General features: G+C 45.2%; 8 protein-coding genes across 8 annotated transcripts; 4 read left to right on the top strand and 4 right to left on the bottom strand.

Moving 5' to 3' along the window:
* Window positions 1-224: 224 nt before the first annotated feature.
* J056_000379 (UPF0661 TPR repeat-containing protein C16D10.01c) lies at window positions 225-1375 on the top strand (the record flags this gene model as incomplete). Its single annotated transcript, XM_009267777.1, has 2 exons — window positions 225-1127; window positions 1181-1375. 2 exons carry the CDS (start codon window positions 225-227, stop codon window positions 1373-1375), a joined length of 1098 nt encoding a protein of 365 aa, XP_009266052.1.
* Window positions 1376-1439: 64 nt separating this feature from the next.
* Window positions 1440-2061, bottom strand: J056_000378 (Deoxyuridine 5'-triphosphate nucleotidohydrolase; the record flags this gene model as incomplete). The annotated part of the gene is made up of 2 exons (XM_009267776.1): window positions 1440-1600; window positions 1683-2061. The coding sequence occupies 2 exons, from the start codon at window positions 2059-2061 to the stop codon at window positions 1440-1442; spliced, it is 540 nt and encodes a 179-aa protein (XP_009266051.1).
* A 96-nt stretch (window positions 2062-2157) lies between these two features.
* Window positions 2158-3752, bottom strand: J056_000377 (Delta(14)-sterol reductase; the record flags this gene model as incomplete). The annotated part of the gene is made up of 7 exons (XM_009267775.1): window positions 2158-2224; window positions 2276-2408; window positions 2458-2541; window positions 2595-2780; window positions 2835-2889; window positions 2948-3154; window positions 3204-3752. 7 exons carry the CDS (start codon window positions 3750-3752, stop codon window positions 2158-2160), a joined length of 1281 nt encoding a protein of 426 aa, XP_009266050.1.
* Window positions 3753-3937: 185 nt separating this feature from the next.
* On the bottom strand, window positions 3938-6378 carry J056_000376 (Neutrophil cytosol factor 2; the record flags this gene model as incomplete). Its single annotated transcript, XM_009267774.1, has 12 exons — window positions 3938-4064; window positions 4111-4193; window positions 4243-4305; window positions 4357-4836; window positions 4893-4996; window positions 5077-5356; window positions 5436-5489; window positions 5536-5613; window positions 5662-5979; window positions 6034-6156; window positions 6213-6320; window positions 6367-6378. 12 exons carry the CDS (start codon window positions 6376-6378, stop codon window positions 3938-3940), a joined length of 1830 nt encoding a protein of 609 aa, XP_009266049.1.
* A 173-nt stretch (window positions 6379-6551) lies between these two features.
* Window positions 6552-9654, bottom strand: J056_000375 (Neutrophil cytosol factor 2; the record flags this gene model as incomplete). Its single annotated transcript, XM_009267773.1, has 4 exons — window positions 6552-6728; window positions 6775-8985; window positions 9039-9536; window positions 9586-9654. The coding sequence occupies 4 exons, from the start codon at window positions 9652-9654 to the stop codon at window positions 6552-6554; spliced, it is 2955 nt and encodes a 984-aa protein (XP_009266048.1).
* A 28-nt stretch (window positions 9655-9682) lies between these two features.
* J056_000374 (uncharacterized protein) lies at window positions 9683-11921 on the top strand (the record flags this gene model as incomplete). The annotated part of the gene is made up of 6 exons (XM_009267772.1): window positions 9683-9947; window positions 10001-10056; window positions 10116-10589; window positions 10634-11561; window positions 11623-11780; window positions 11826-11921. 6 exons carry the CDS (start codon window positions 9683-9685, stop codon window positions 11919-11921), a joined length of 1977 nt encoding a protein of 658 aa, XP_009266047.1.
* A 358-nt stretch (window positions 11922-12279) lies between these two features.
* J056_000373 (Reticulocyte-binding protein 2-like protein a) lies at window positions 12280-13059 on the top strand (the record flags this gene model as incomplete). The annotated part of the gene is made up of 1 exon (XM_009267771.1): window positions 12280-13059. The coding sequence occupies one exon, from the start codon at window positions 12280-12282 to the stop codon at window positions 13057-13059; it is 780 nt and encodes a 259-aa protein (XP_009266046.1).
* Window positions 13060-13431: 372 nt separating this feature from the next.
* J056_000372 (uncharacterized protein) lies at window positions 13432-14127 on the top strand (the record flags this gene model as incomplete). Its single annotated transcript, XM_009267770.1, has 1 exon — window positions 13432-14127. One exon carries the CDS (start codon window positions 13432-13434, stop codon window positions 14125-14127), a length of 696 nt encoding a protein of 231 aa, XP_009266045.1.
* Window positions 14128-14727: the final 600 nt, after the last annotated feature.

Below are 14727 nucleotides of genomic sequence, written 5' to 3'. Positions count from 1 at the left end.
ATGCTACAGTGATGGGATTCTTATATTACATTATAAACTCTGTTGCTATCAGTCCGGTGGCGATGACGTCTGAATGTTGTTGATTGTATTTGGAGGCGTGTGCCGATCTCAGCATTGAATAAGTCTAAACAGACAGCTCCACGGCCACACTCTGACCACTTCAATTATCACATGATTTTCCTTCAATTTCTACTCACTCTCGTCTTCCACCAACAGCAGCAAAAATGGCCGACACAGCGCCAACGTCGCAGCCATCAGAAATACTCGCAGAATTACTACAGAAAACATTAATACACATCTCGCAGCAGGAGTATGAGCAGGCACTTCAGCACTCGGAACAAATTCTCGAAAAAGACGCAGATAACGCAGATGGCTTACAATTTCGTTCACTGTGTAATCTAGAACTAGGCAACCCAGAAGCAGCCTACGAAGATTTCTTTAGGCTGGCCAATTGTGGTGATTTGGAGAGAGAAGTCGATGCTAAATTATATCTTGGGCAAATGGCAGACGGCGGTGAGAATTCGTTGGAGTGTTTCCGTAGTGCGTTTGAGAGTATACTTGGACTGCTTGAGCGACAGCAGAGTGACGCCGGCGAACAGACCACTGATCTCAAGAGAAAGGCGACAGCAACTCTCGTCAGTTTAGCAGAGCTGTACATGACTGATTTATGCTTCTCTCCAGACGCTCAACAAGCCAGCTTCGATTACCTCAACCAGGCACTCTCTATAGACAGCACAGACTGCGATATACATACAAACCTCGCTTCACACTCCATATCCTCACAGCAGCCAGCCCAACAATCCCTTCAACACGCCCTCAATGCCTACAACTGCTGGAAAGAGCTTCCCATTTCAGATAGCATGTTTCCTACAACCGAATCCATGCGGTCGTTAGCCAAGGTGTTTGTTGAGCTTGGCGATCTCACAAATGCCCTCGACATCGCAAAAACCGCACTCGCCGTAGATGACCATGACCCTGAGACGTGGTATATCGCTGGCTGGATACTATTCCTCGAAGGCGATGGAAATGTCACTCCATTAGATGGCATCGGCAGCAATAACACCCCACCAAGACCAAAAGAAGTTGCTTGGCCCGAGTCTAAATTCGCTTTAGAGAGTTGTGCCAAGGTGGGTAAAGAATAGCACAATCACACCCACATTGACAAAAACAAATAACGCAGATATATCTAGAGGTAGAATACGACGACCAGCCGCTGCTAGAGCATGTCACTGAACTGCTATCCACGCTGAAATCCTCCAATATTCCAACAAAGCCATTCGGGGATGCGGATGAAGATGAGGAGGAGGATGAAGGTGAGGAGTGGGTGAGTGATGACCAGGATGAAGAAGACGGCGATATGCAAGTAGACAAGTAATTTATCTGTAATTTTTACACAATGCTTATGCATGGTATAATGATGCTACAACACACAACACAGCCTACCCTTGCGCTTTTTCTTGTGCATTGTCCTCACCATATCCACCCGTACTTCCAAATCCACCTGCACCGCGCACAGTCTCGCTCAATTCCTCCACCTCTTCTACGGGGAAAGTCTCGATCTTTTCGAGAATAAGCTGAGCAACTCTATCGCCTTGATTGACTGTTGAGAGTATGTTAGAGGGTGCGTTTACGCGTCACGCTAGCTTCTAGCAGCCATCAGCCATAAGCCAACACCAACCCACTTTCAAAGTCTTTCTGTGACAAGTTGAACAACAAAACAAACACTCGTCCGCGGTAATCAGCATCGATGACACCAGCGCCAGTATGAATGTGATGTTTAGCTGCTAATCCACTACGAGGTGCAACACGACCGTATGTACCAGCAGGCACTGAGATAGAAATACCCAAATCAATCAGAGCTTTGTCACCAGCACCAATTACCTTCTTCTCGACTGAGAACAAATCATATCCAGCTGCATATGCACTTCCTCGCGCTGGGAGCTGCGCTTGTGGACAGAGCTTTTTAACGAGAAGTGATGTTACTTGAGTGGCTTTGGTCATTTTGCTTTCTTTTTCTGTCGTTCCGTCCGGTTGAGTTGCTTCAATGTCGCGTTTTGTCATCGCACACAAGACAGGCGCGCAATATGTGATAGGTGATTGAAAAATGTAAATAATAATATTTATATAAAAAACCCTTGCAAATACTCTCAAGTCATCTCAGAACACATACGGGAATATGCAGTACGGCACTTTCTCAACGTACGCATTCCAATCATCGCCATACCTAGAACAACCAAATTAGCTGGCTCACTTATAATCACTGTGCGCCACCTACTTCTCTCGACAGTGTGCATCATCACGAAGAGCTCTATGGATGAGCAAGACGGTGAAGTAAGCTGGGTAGAAATAGGTCAATGGTGTGAGTGAACCAGTTGGGAGACTCCACGCCAACGCCATTATGAGATCGCCTTGAAGGATGTAAGTGGACTGGGAGTGTCATTTACGCACCCTACTCACCGAGGTAGTTGGGGTGTCTCAGTGTACCCCACCATCCAGACGTGAGTAGCTTAGTACCCCTCTTGGTTTGCATGTACTGGAGGTCTATCGTGCGTTTTATGTGATTAGAAACACAGCCAACAAATCACCCTACTCACTCTTTGGATTCTTGCCATTCCTGAACTCGTTCTTCTCGGCGTTGGATGTGCGGAAGATGTAATAACCTAACAGCTGCAAAGCGGCAATTGCAGCACTTCCAGATGGACCTAAAATATTTGGATGGTATGCAAGAAAGCGGGCTTGCAGGGAGTATGTGAAAGGCACCCAGGTGAGATCGCCGAAGGCTGTTGAGACAAAAGTGGTCAGTGAGTCAAATACAACCAAAGCACTTTACCCACCCAACATGTAACCAAACCCGTCATGAACAATATCCATTTGGGTGAGAATGATTGACTGTCCGGAGTGTGAGTTGCTGTGAGTGGATGCACTGAGTAACAAACATCGCACACACCTCATTGTACAGTGCATCAAACACATACCAGCCGTGGAACGCGACGACAAGAATCATCGAGTCGGTCAGCTGGCCAAAGGTGGCCAACTGTCTGCATGCCAGAGAGATATCGAGTATCCACCAGAGGATAAGACCTGGTCTGAGTTCGTTGAAAGTCTTGATATCGAATGATCCAATCGAAGGGTTTAATTCGCGACCGATGAAGAACTATAGCTAGTGAGCACAGGTTACCTCAGAATCAAATATCCCCACTCACATCATGCACACAGTTGCCCGTGTTGCCGCCCAAAGCAAGTAGTTTTCCTTGCGTAAAGGAGGACACGTAGCAGAACACAGACTGAGCGATAGACATGACGAGGGATGCAGTGAGCAGAGGTATCCAATTATCGGCAAAATACGTGAATCCTTCTGGACCTGCGCGCAGAATCTGTCCAGCAGCCAAACCAGTAGCCATGAGAAGAGTGGCTAGCGCATTCATCTTGTAGTACTTGTACGATCCATCACGCAGCTGTGTACCGCGTACCCATTGTGCAGGTATAATAGCCCATGCGAAGACAGTGAAAGCGTACCAAGCGAGATATACAGCAAAAGCCTCAAGCGTGAAGAGAGAATACCAGAAATCGCTTCCAGCCAGTCTACCAAGCGCTGGTTTCTGGAGTAGCTTGCACGTACCATCATCATACGAGTTTGGACAGGCGTAGTAGAGCAAGTAGGTGATAACTGGCGTGAGAATCGTTATCGCGCCAGTACCAATCGGACCAAAGAAGCTGTACTCCTTTGTCTTTGGATTCAATTCTTTTGTCATGATGTCGATGATCACAGTAACGAACCAAGATCAAGCTTAAGATAAGAATCGATAACATGTGTTAAATGCAATGGTACAACAATATTCTTTGTAAGTGTATTTCTGTAAAATGTGTAATAAATAAGCGTAAAACTGTGCCTTGCATATCGGTATCCTGTGCTGTTGTGCTGCTGCTAGTAGTTTATTCATCCACGTGCACGTACTCTCTGCGCGCAGTGAACTTCCAACGATCCATAAGATCGTTCTCTCATCTCTGCCTCTACGCGTGCACACTCAATAGCCATTTCCCAATCGGATTCGTCGAGGATAGTACTGAGGGGAGCGTTAGTAGAGTATCAACACCCACATAACCACTCACACCAGATCATTCTCATCCTTAAACCTGATTGCCAGTCTGTCTGCTTCGATGTGGGGAAACTTGGCATGTACATTGCTTCTGAACTGGTGTGCGAGTTGAGATGAAGTAAAAATTCCATGTAAACTTACTTACCTTCTCATACGACGTTTCATAGGCGGAAAGAATCATACCTCTAACATCCTCATTCAAGAAAATCTACAATCCAAGTCAGTATGTGTGCGAGTTGGAACAAAAGCCCACACCCACCTTAATCCTTATGTTGAATGAAGGTACACTACGTTTGTACTCGAGGAAAGTCGACGTTGGTGTATCGGATTCAGAAGGTGTGCCGCGGGCAGTACCTGGTCCCGTGCTAACGAATGAGCCTGGCAAGGGCGATGAGATGGGTCCAATTGGTGACACGGCCATTGGAGTCCCAGTACCGTTCTCAGATGTAGATGGCCAACCCTTTGGTATTGATGTTGAGCTGCGTTTAGTGTTTATAAGATTCGATGACTTTGTTCTGAGTGTGCCGAATGAACGATTGATGAACGTTGGGCGCGTAGACTTTGGCTTAAGATTAAGCTTCTCATCCATCGCGTTCTTAAAGCTCCTTTCGCTATCCTCCGAAGATGCCGACGTTGATGGTGTTGGTAGTGGCGGTGATCTGGATTTGTGTAGTGGGAGAGTGAGAATTGGTGAAGAACGCTTCATGTCGAGCGCAATGTGTAAATCACTAACTTGGCCCTGTATTAGAGTAATCAGCTACCTCCATCTCCAAACCCACTTATCAAAACACTCACGTTTAACATGTTTGTCTCAAGCTCAGCGGCTGGTTGCTCGAATTGCCTACGCGTAAAGTACATTTCACTATTATGGTTTTGGAAATGGTTGTTATCTTCAGAGTCTAGATTTTCATCAGTTTCATTAATTACCAAACGCGCCTGAAGATGGACTAAAATGAAGGCGCCACATTGCATCACTTACATGCTCGACCAAGAATATGACTTTGAGTAGGATTTGAAATAGATTCAGAAATTGAAGTTCTATCAGTAGTCTCGTCGGTTAAAATATCTTCTGTGAAAACGGCTGACTTGGGATATATGCTGCTTTCGAGGTTGGCTCTGAATGATGTTTTAGAGCGTAAAATTGGTATAGATGTTGATTCAGTTTTCGCAGATGGAGCTGTTTTTGATCTTTCCAAATTCCCGATGCGATTGCTGATACTTTCCTTGTGATCGACGAGTTTGACACCGGCAAAGTCAGTCTAAAGCATATCAAGATGTAAAGAATGCGGAGGGATAACGTCAGGTTAATTTGTTAGCGAGAAATGTTTGAAAGCTTACGGAGAGGTCGTACGAGTGGGAGGTGCTGATAAGTTGACTTCGGCCGAGATAATCCTAGGTTTTGATCAGTTGAGTAAGTTTATACGTTATCATCACCCACTTTGACATCCATATTCTTTATCTTATCCTCTGGTGGTTGGAACAGCGTACCAATAGGAACTGCGAAGAGAGAAGTGGCCTGAGCGTAATAAAGTTAACACTAAACGACAAAACACGACACACACACAATCCCGCCATTGTTTAACACCTTACTAATGACCGCGTGCTCTGGTTTCTCAGATTTGATCAGTGCCAAGCGAAGTTTATTAAGACCGTGATCTCTGCGACCGGCGGCAATGAGGCAGAGACCAAGGTTGAATTGAACCTCAGCGTAATGAAGACTGTACTTGAGACCAAGCTGGGTGTAAGTGCTGAAAACATCCGGCGTCAGTGAGTGCCGACAAGTGGCGGACAGTGCGGACAGTGCGTACATGGTTATATTATCGTGCAAGCACTCTAAGCAGAGAGAAAAGCTGTGAATAGCTGCATTGAATTCGTTTTGCTTCTGTTTTTTTTATGTTAGTCCGCGTGTTTCAATATATCAAGTCATCGTATCTACAAAGTACGAAACACCAGCTTGGAAGTGGGATACAGCCAAATACTGATCGAGCTCACTGGCGCGGTTGAAGCATTTCAACGCCTCTGTGCTCATAACAAGTGCATCATAAATCATGCCCAGATTCTGATTTGGTTAGATTAGATTAGGAAAAAGGTTTCTGTATTCTTTTATCTACCCACAAACTGTATCTTTGAGGTATGTGCGATTGTCTTAAAGCTCTTCACCGCTTGAGCTACATCTTCTCGGTCGTATGCTTCCAGAGCCCGCGACCAAATTGTAAGCTCATCCTGCTGAACTCATTAGATTACTAGTCTACAAACACGTCTTTCACACCTTCAAGCTCATCGTCGTTTAATTTAAACCTGTCTAGGCCTATCCCAGGAACACCCCTTCCTCACGCGATAGCGACCCTCGAATGTGGCGACATCCGATCGACTTGTTTTAAAAATATTGTCATGTTATAAAAGAATGAAAATTTATAAGTCCAGTACCTGTACAGCCAGTGTCCAGTGTAAGCCCTACAAATCCTCGCACCAAATATCTAATTTTCCGTCACTGCGTCCATTACCGTGCAATCTCGCAGTATCAATAGCAAGTTCCAAATCAGAGTGATCCTGAACGGTGATTTTAACGCCATCTTCGTCCTTGAATCGAACTCTAAAGCTACCAGCGCTTTTGTCAAACTTACGGAGTATCTTGGTAGTGTTAGATTCAGCTATCTATCAATTAACCTCCACTTACGTGATTCAAGAAGGCATCATACGAAGTCTCATTGCTAACCAGCATCCCTCTCACATCATCTCCGTAATGTATCTTAAAACGCACTTTCAATTGTGGACTAGAACCATTTGATCTACTCGACTTGCTTTCCGGCGACCGTGGTGGAGGTGCAGAAGCGGCATTCGGTGGTGTGGATGCAGGTAGGGGTGTAGGTGATGGTATTCCGTGTACTTCTTGTGCTGGTTGCATTGATGTTAGTATTGGTGCACCGTTCACACCTTGCAAACTCTCGAGCACTGTCTGTGCATGCAAAGAACCTGGCGTCACTCGCACTCCCTTTTCAAGCAATCTCTCAGCATTCAGTGAACTCTGCTCTACGGGCGACATCCCCTTGATCATTGCCGAGTCAAATCCCCCGTCATTCTCCTCATTGCCCTCTTCTATGCCCATCTTGCGCATCTTGTCAGAAACGTCGATAGCTATCCCTTGCTTTGGTTGGGTTTGATGTTGTTGTTGATGCTGCTCTTGTACTTTGCCATACGTGCCGCGTCTACGCAATGCAGAAGCCTGGCGACTCAGCGCTGGCTTTTCTTGGACCTGAAGTGGTGCTGGTTGTTTGAAGGGTCCAGCGTTGGCAGCACTATGGACACCTGTGGCACCTTGGGCACTTGGACTGCCACCACTCAACGTAGTCAACGCGTCTACCGGTGATCCTCTCTCATTGTTGTCACCAGAGTCGTTGGATGGATTGGTCATGGAATTGTCAGACACTGAAGATGGAACCGACGTGTCATTCTGCGTATCGTACATAGTGTCAGTCCTTTCATCAAACTTAATTGAAAAGTCCTTATCTGGCATTTGTGATGGGGTTGATGGCGTGACAGTCAATTCAATGTTTTCAGTAGGCTTTGGTGTTTGCTCCAATTCCTCTGATTCTTCTATCTGACTAGTTTTTTCCATTGTTTGGTCAGGTTTCTCTACCACATCATCCGCTGTCTGCTCTTCTTTTTGCTCTGCTGCTTGCATCAGTGCATCGCCAATACTGAGAGCAGGGATTTGGGGAGCTCTATGCGATTGAGTTTGCTGGAATAATGAGAGTGGACTTGTGTCAGCTGAGCGTGGCCAACCAGCTGGCACATTGGACAGTGTATTGATAGCAGGTGGCTTGCCCTTACGGTGTTCATGATTCATGTTCATGTTGCTGTCATTGACTCCTGAACGGCCAGATAGTTTGCTTAGAAGAGTATTGCTCCTGGTTGGAGCTTGATTCGATTGAGTAGCCTTCGTCGCCTGCATCTCACTGCCATCTGAGACATTATAAGCTAATGAAAAATCGTCACCCTCATTAAACGAGCGCGATCTACGTATCTCCTGTCGAGGTATATTTGAAGAACCGTTCTTAGTGAATTTACTACTGACATATCTCAGTGATGTTTTACGAGTTGGGAATCGTGCTCTACTAGGTGCAAGCTGGGGTTGTGAAGGGGAGTGATGCAAATTCGATGGTTGATGTGGTTGAGGTGTATGATTGTAAGGAGGAGGGGAAGGAGCACGTGAAGGAGTACGCGATTCGTCTGTATCTGATGCAAAGGGAGTATCACTATTACCATTATCTGTCAGAGTGTAGCCCTTGTTTGGGTGAGTATCAGCAGTGGTAGCAGTAGCAGCGGCAGTAAGGGATTGTTGATTGGCCTGAGAAGGTACATCTTGTTCAGATTTGGAGCGCTTCTCTGCAAGAGTAGCCGAACCGAGGGTGCGTGCTCGTGAAAGCATAGCAGCTTGCTTGGGACCAGTGGCAGCTTCATCAGGGGTCAAACCAGCCTTTGTGCGCATTTCTTCAGTTGGAGCCTTTCTGCGTTCAGTTTTCTGTCTAACGAGACCGAAGAAGCCACCCTTTTCATTGACAGGAGTTGTAGCGCCAGAAGACACAGGAGTTGTTTCGGCGCTGCTTTGTTTACGAGAGCCAAGGGTGGGACGACGGAGTAGTTTTGGCTGCCAATGAGTTGGATTGCGCTTTAGAGTACCACCACCACCGGGTAATCTACGAGTGAGAGGAACATCATCTTTGTTGTCATTGTTGGATTGAGTGAGGGGTATATCAGGACTGGTACCGTCATCGTCAGTGTAAACCACTTTTGCCTGACCAATGAAGTCTTTCTTTTCAAGATTCTTTATTTGAGAGTCTGAAGGTCTAAAAACCACGCCTGGTTGAACAGAGTAAGGCATATAACCCTGGATGAATATTTGTTAGTTGTTCTAGACCGCGTGCCTGAGATTGAGCGTACCTTAGCTTCATCACGCAAGCAGTCATCGATGACGCTGTTTTGGTCGAGGGACGCGCCATTTCTAGCTAATTGAATATGACTTATACCATCATCAGGCCTGCCTGAGTAGTAAAAGGTCAAAGCAATATTGAAGTTTATATTTGCGGATTCTAACTTGTAAGCCAAGCCGAGTTGACTGTAGTCGATGTGGGGATTCCCTCTAAGCTGCGCCTGGCTAGCTTCATAGTCGTTTCTCGCGTGCTCATATCTGCCCCGCATAAAGTTACAAACGCCTGATTGGAAGTGGGCGATTGCAAAGTATGGGTCAATGCGTAGTGATGAATTGTACAACTCAGTTGCACCCTTTTGATCACCAAGGCTAGCGTGTATAACTGCCCTATTGAACTCTATCTTAGATGACTGTCCACGGCTCTGCATCGTTGAAAATTGGCGCAGTGCGTGGATATAGTCGCCTGCATCGTACTTCTCCAACGCCTCTACCCAGCTTTGTAACTCGATCTGAATTATTTTGTAAGTTTTATTTCCATCGCTTGTATCATTCACCCACTTTCATCTCTCTTGGTCGTTGCAGCTCAACAAAGAAATCGCCTGTTAATCGACGACGATCTACAAACATCAAAATTTAAATTTCAATTATTCTCCTTATGAAATCATTTTTGAAAGTGGGATATAGACGTCTATCCACACTCCCCACTCCCCCCGCTTACGACGTCTGCGTTATTGGCGGTGGCCATGCCGGTTCTGAAGCCGCTGCAGCAAGTGCAAGGGCAGGTGCTAGAACTGCTCTACTCACTCAAAATCCCGATACTATCGGTGTAATGTCATGTAATCCAAGCTTAGGTGGTATTGGAAAGGGCACTTTAGTACGTGAAATTGACGCTTTAGATGGTTTAATGGGTAGGATTGGTGGTGAGTGATTCACTTTTACATTTCAACACCCCTAAAACTCTTCAATTTCCTAGATGTTTCAGGTTGTATGTACAAAATGCTCAACAAGTCAAAAGGTCCTGCTGTTTATGTTAGTTAGGCGTATTCTCGGCATCTTCGGCTATCTAACCTTATTCCCCCACTTTACAGGGTCCTCGTGCTCAAATTGATCGCTCCCTTTACAAATCAAACATGCAGAACACTCTCAATTCCATCGAAAACTTAGATATACACGCTGCTTCTGTCCATGATTTGGTCTTTGATCATCGCAACGCTCACAACACTCAAAACTCTCAAATTTGGGGTACTGTCCGTGGCGTTCGTCTCGATAACGGTCACGTCATTCCATGTTCTCAAGTTGTTCTATGTACAGGCACCTTTTTAGATGGTGAAATTCATATCGGTATGAAATCCTTCAAAGCTGGCCGCAAAGGTGATCCCGCAAGTCCCCCCTCTGGTCTATCTAAATCACTCCGCCTAGCTGGTTTTGCTTTAGGCAGACTCAAAACGGGTACTCCTGCGCGTCTAAAAAAACACACAATAGACTTTACAAGTATGATTGTTCAGGAGGGTGACGATTCACCCCAACCATTCAGCTTCCTTAACAAGAATGTCCATTTGGAGGTAGGTTGGTCAAGACACTCTATCACACATCTCACATGACGAAGAATAACCAAATCCAATGCTACCAAACACATACCATCCCCACAACGCACAACATTATCAGAAACAATCTCCACAAAACATTTCACATCAGAGAGACTATTAATGGTCCCCGCTACTGTCCATCGATAGAAGCTAAAATCATTCGTTTCCACACTAAAGACTCACACAACATTTGGCTCGAGCCTGAAGGTTTCGACAGCGATGTCATCTATCCAAACGGGATATCTACAACACTTCCCGAAGAGGAGCAAAATCTAATGATAAGGTCGATTCCCGGACTAGAGAAAGCAGAAATGATAATGCCAGGTTATGGTGTAGAGTATGACCACATCGATGCGCGTGAATTGAGTGCCACACTAGAAACGAAGCGTGTGCAAGGTCTTTTCTTAGCTGGTCAGATAAACGGCACAACGGGGTATGAAGAAGCTGGTGCGCAAGGTATTCTCGCAGGTATAAATGCCGCTTTGGCAGCTCATCATAAATCTCCACTCATCCTCACACGCGCTGATGGATACATTGGCGTCATGGTCGATGATCTTATCACCCGCGGTGCCCAAGAGCCTTACAGAATGTTCACTGCGAGATCCGAGTACAGAATGACGCTACGTGCCGATAACGCTGACACGAGACTGACGCAGAAAGGTTACAATATCGGCGCCGTGTCTGAGTCCCGTTGGAGTGTGTTCAACTCTGCTAAAAAGGAGATGGACCACGTCACAGAGACCCTCGAAAGTCTCAGAATGTCGCCCGAAAAATGGAGAGACAGAGGCATTCTGGTTAATCTAGATGGAAAGTCGAGGAGCGCGTATGATATACTCACTTTCAAGAAAATAGGCACAGATGTTAGAGCTACTGTTGACGACATGATTCAACATTTGCCTGCATTAGCAAAGATTGATCCACGTCTACGCGAGCGTGTCAATATTGAGGGTAGGTGTCTCACTTTCCCTCATTCTCACCCTCGACAATAAACTAACATCCCATACAACAGCTATGTACAAGCCACACCTCAAACGTCAAAATGCAGATCTTAGAGCTTTTATGTCGGAAGAAACATTGCCACTATCGCCAGCGTTAGATTATGACGCCGTGCCAACACTGTCCAACGAGGTGCGCGAAAGATTGAAGAAGGTGCAGCCATTGTCGATAGTAGGTGGAGATATCGCTCATATTCATCTCTAACCTTTGCTCAAGGGTGCTGCTAAGCGTATCGAGGGCATTACACCATCAGCCATCATCACACTTTTAAGGCACACGAATACTTCAGGAAGGAGTTACAAACACTTATAAAAAGCATAGAATCTCATTCATTAGAATCGCACTGCATTTGTCTTATTTACATCTTTGATCTGCAAAAATTTGAAACGACCCGGTCTAGAGATGTGATCAGCGGGCTCGAATCTAAATAACTCTCAAGGAATCTATAATTAGTAATACGCTTCTAGAAGACTGGTTGCGATCAATTTAGTGCATGCCCCACTGCGTGCTTTATCTTCATAGACAAACTAACACATTCCAAAGATGAAAAAGATACAAATATTAAGCTTAGTGAGGGATTATCTCTTCATCTCTTCAACCCAACTCTCTTAATCAACAGTGAGTGAAAAAGAAGATATAAAAGAGCGCGACTGATATTGTGTTGACACAGATGCGTCTCAGCGTAGCTCTCGGTGTCATTGCAGCTTTAGCAGCACAAGCCAGCGCCCAATTGGGTCCATTAGGCGCTCTTACTGATGCACTTGGTGGATTGGTCCCAGGTATGGACTCAGCATCCCCAGCTGCACCTGCAGTTACACCAACACCAACATCAACCAGCTCAATGACTTCACCTTCATCCACCGCTACTTCCACATCCTCGTCCGCATCTTCGAGCAGCTCTGCTATGGCATCGCCATCTGCTCAAGCTGCTGCTCAAGAAGCTAAAAAGGCTGAGCCTGATGTCACCAAGGATGAAGAAGGCAGCGATGTTACGACTGCTGAAATGAATCCAGAGCAAGATATGCAGCAGCAGGAAGAGCAAGAAGAAGTGATGCAGCCTGAAGAACAGGAGATGCAACAAGAGGAAATGCAACCTGAAGAACAAGAGATGGCACAAGATGAGCAACCACAAATGATGGAACAATCACAAGATGAGCAACCAATGATGGAACAGCCACAAGAGCAAGAACAAGAAGAAGGTGAGGAACAGTCACAAGAAGAGCAAGGATCAATGATGCCAGCTGAGGAACAACAACAAATGGATCAATCTCAAGAACAGGCTGAGGAACAGCAAATGATGGAGCAACCACAAGAGGAAGATCAACAAGAGCAAACCGAAGCTCCAATGATGGAGCAACAACAAGAAATGGACTCTCAAGAGGATAGTCAGCAAGCCCAAAGACGCAACCCATCTGTTAAGAGAAGTCCACCAGGATACAGAAAGGTCTAAAATATTTAACACTGCATGTAAATGACGTTTATGAATTTACAAACGCGATTACTATTATCTGATTTCTGTTTATGAGTGCATACAAGCTTTGCTAATAGTATGCGAAAAATCAATAAAACAACAAATTCTCACATCTTCACAAATGAACATGTTAGTCAAGTTAATGACAACGTACTAGCCTTTTATACTGTTCTAAGGCTGCAACTTATTGCTTACAATTGACTCGCATTTGAGCAGCATTCCTTTGTCGATTTAGTGCGCGTTCGATCACATTCATACCTCGAAAAGGTGAAACTAAATTTTTCGATTAAATATAAGCAATTAAATTACTCCTTGAAATAAAGTATCTCATCCTTAAACACCATACTCAAGATGCATCTCAAGTTATACGCCGCACTCGCACTCATATCTGCAGTCTTAGCGCAAATGCCAAGCGGAGAAGGCGGAGATTTACTCCAAGGTCTCGACAAGACGCTAGAGGTACCAGAAGGATCATTAAAAAATCAAACTCTCAGCGAACCACCAGCATGGGCTACTTCCAAGGCTGAGACTCCAGCTGAAACTTCCTCAACGGGTGCACGCCCAGTCGAGACTGGCATTCCAGATGAGGCTAAGAAGCAAATCAAGCAAGCCATGGAGGAAGAAGCTGCCAAGGATGACGAGAAGACTTCTAGTGACTCTCCATCTCCTGCCAAGTCAGCTGAAGTTGACATGGATGACAAGAAGGCCTCCCCATCTTCCGCTAAACCAGCTGAAGCTGCAGAAGCACCGAAGCCAACTTCAAATACACCAGATGGGAAGGCTGACGAAGACAAGCTCCTCGGCGGTAGCTTAATGAAGCGTCAGATTCCAATCGTCAGTGATCTCGCAGGAGGTGCTTCAAAGCGTGACGCAAAACCCAATCAGAAGGCTGACGAAGACAGGCTCCTCGGCGGTGGCTCAATGAAGCGTCAGATTCCAATCGTCAGTGATCTCGCAGGAGGTGCTTCAAAGCGTGACGAAAATGATCATTATAAACGTCAAGCAGGATACACCAAGCGTAGTGGATTCAAGCGTGTTCCAGTTTAATACTTGTAACGAAAAACGTTGATTAAGAATGACTAATGTACTACACGATCTACATGATAATATAATAACAATTAATCCATGCTCAGCTGCAGTTATGATACTCTTAGTTTTGATTTAATCACATACATGGTGACTTAGTGAGTGAAGAAAATCTTCATGATATCTCATATCAACTCGATCAGGGGAGATCAGTCCTAGTTGAGTTTCACGAGTCGCGGTAAAGCACGTCAATATTCAAATTGTCTTGCTATTTGAATAAGATTTTATAAAATATCTTACATAAGAAGGCGTTTATAATGGTAAATGCGTGTATCTTAATCTGAAACTTTTTTCGATGTTTGATGCGTTTTGTATTATGGTTGAGATATGTTATCTTTAAGTCTTTTTGAAGATGAGAAATATTCACAGATGCATAACACTGAAACTGTATGTCCGTGCATGCAATTTTGTAGAAGATCAGGATGCACCACTCTAAGACCAGTCAGAGCATCTGATAGAGAAGATCTGGCCGATAGAGTACTTGTTAATTGGAACTTCTTTCTCGAGAATGAGTCCACCGTATCCACCGTGGCCGCCTTTGCTGCCCTTACCGCCGTGTCT

This window comes from Wallemia ichthyophaga, assembly GCF_000400465.1.
Source record: "Wallemia ichthyophaga EXF-994 unplaced genomic scaffold scaffold1, whole genome shotgun sequence".
NCBI classification, from domain to species: Eukaryota; Fungi; Basidiomycota; class Wallemiomycetes; order Wallemiales; family Wallemiaceae; genus Wallemia; species Wallemia ichthyophaga.
This window is presented reverse-complemented; position numbering and strand designations above follow the sequence as displayed.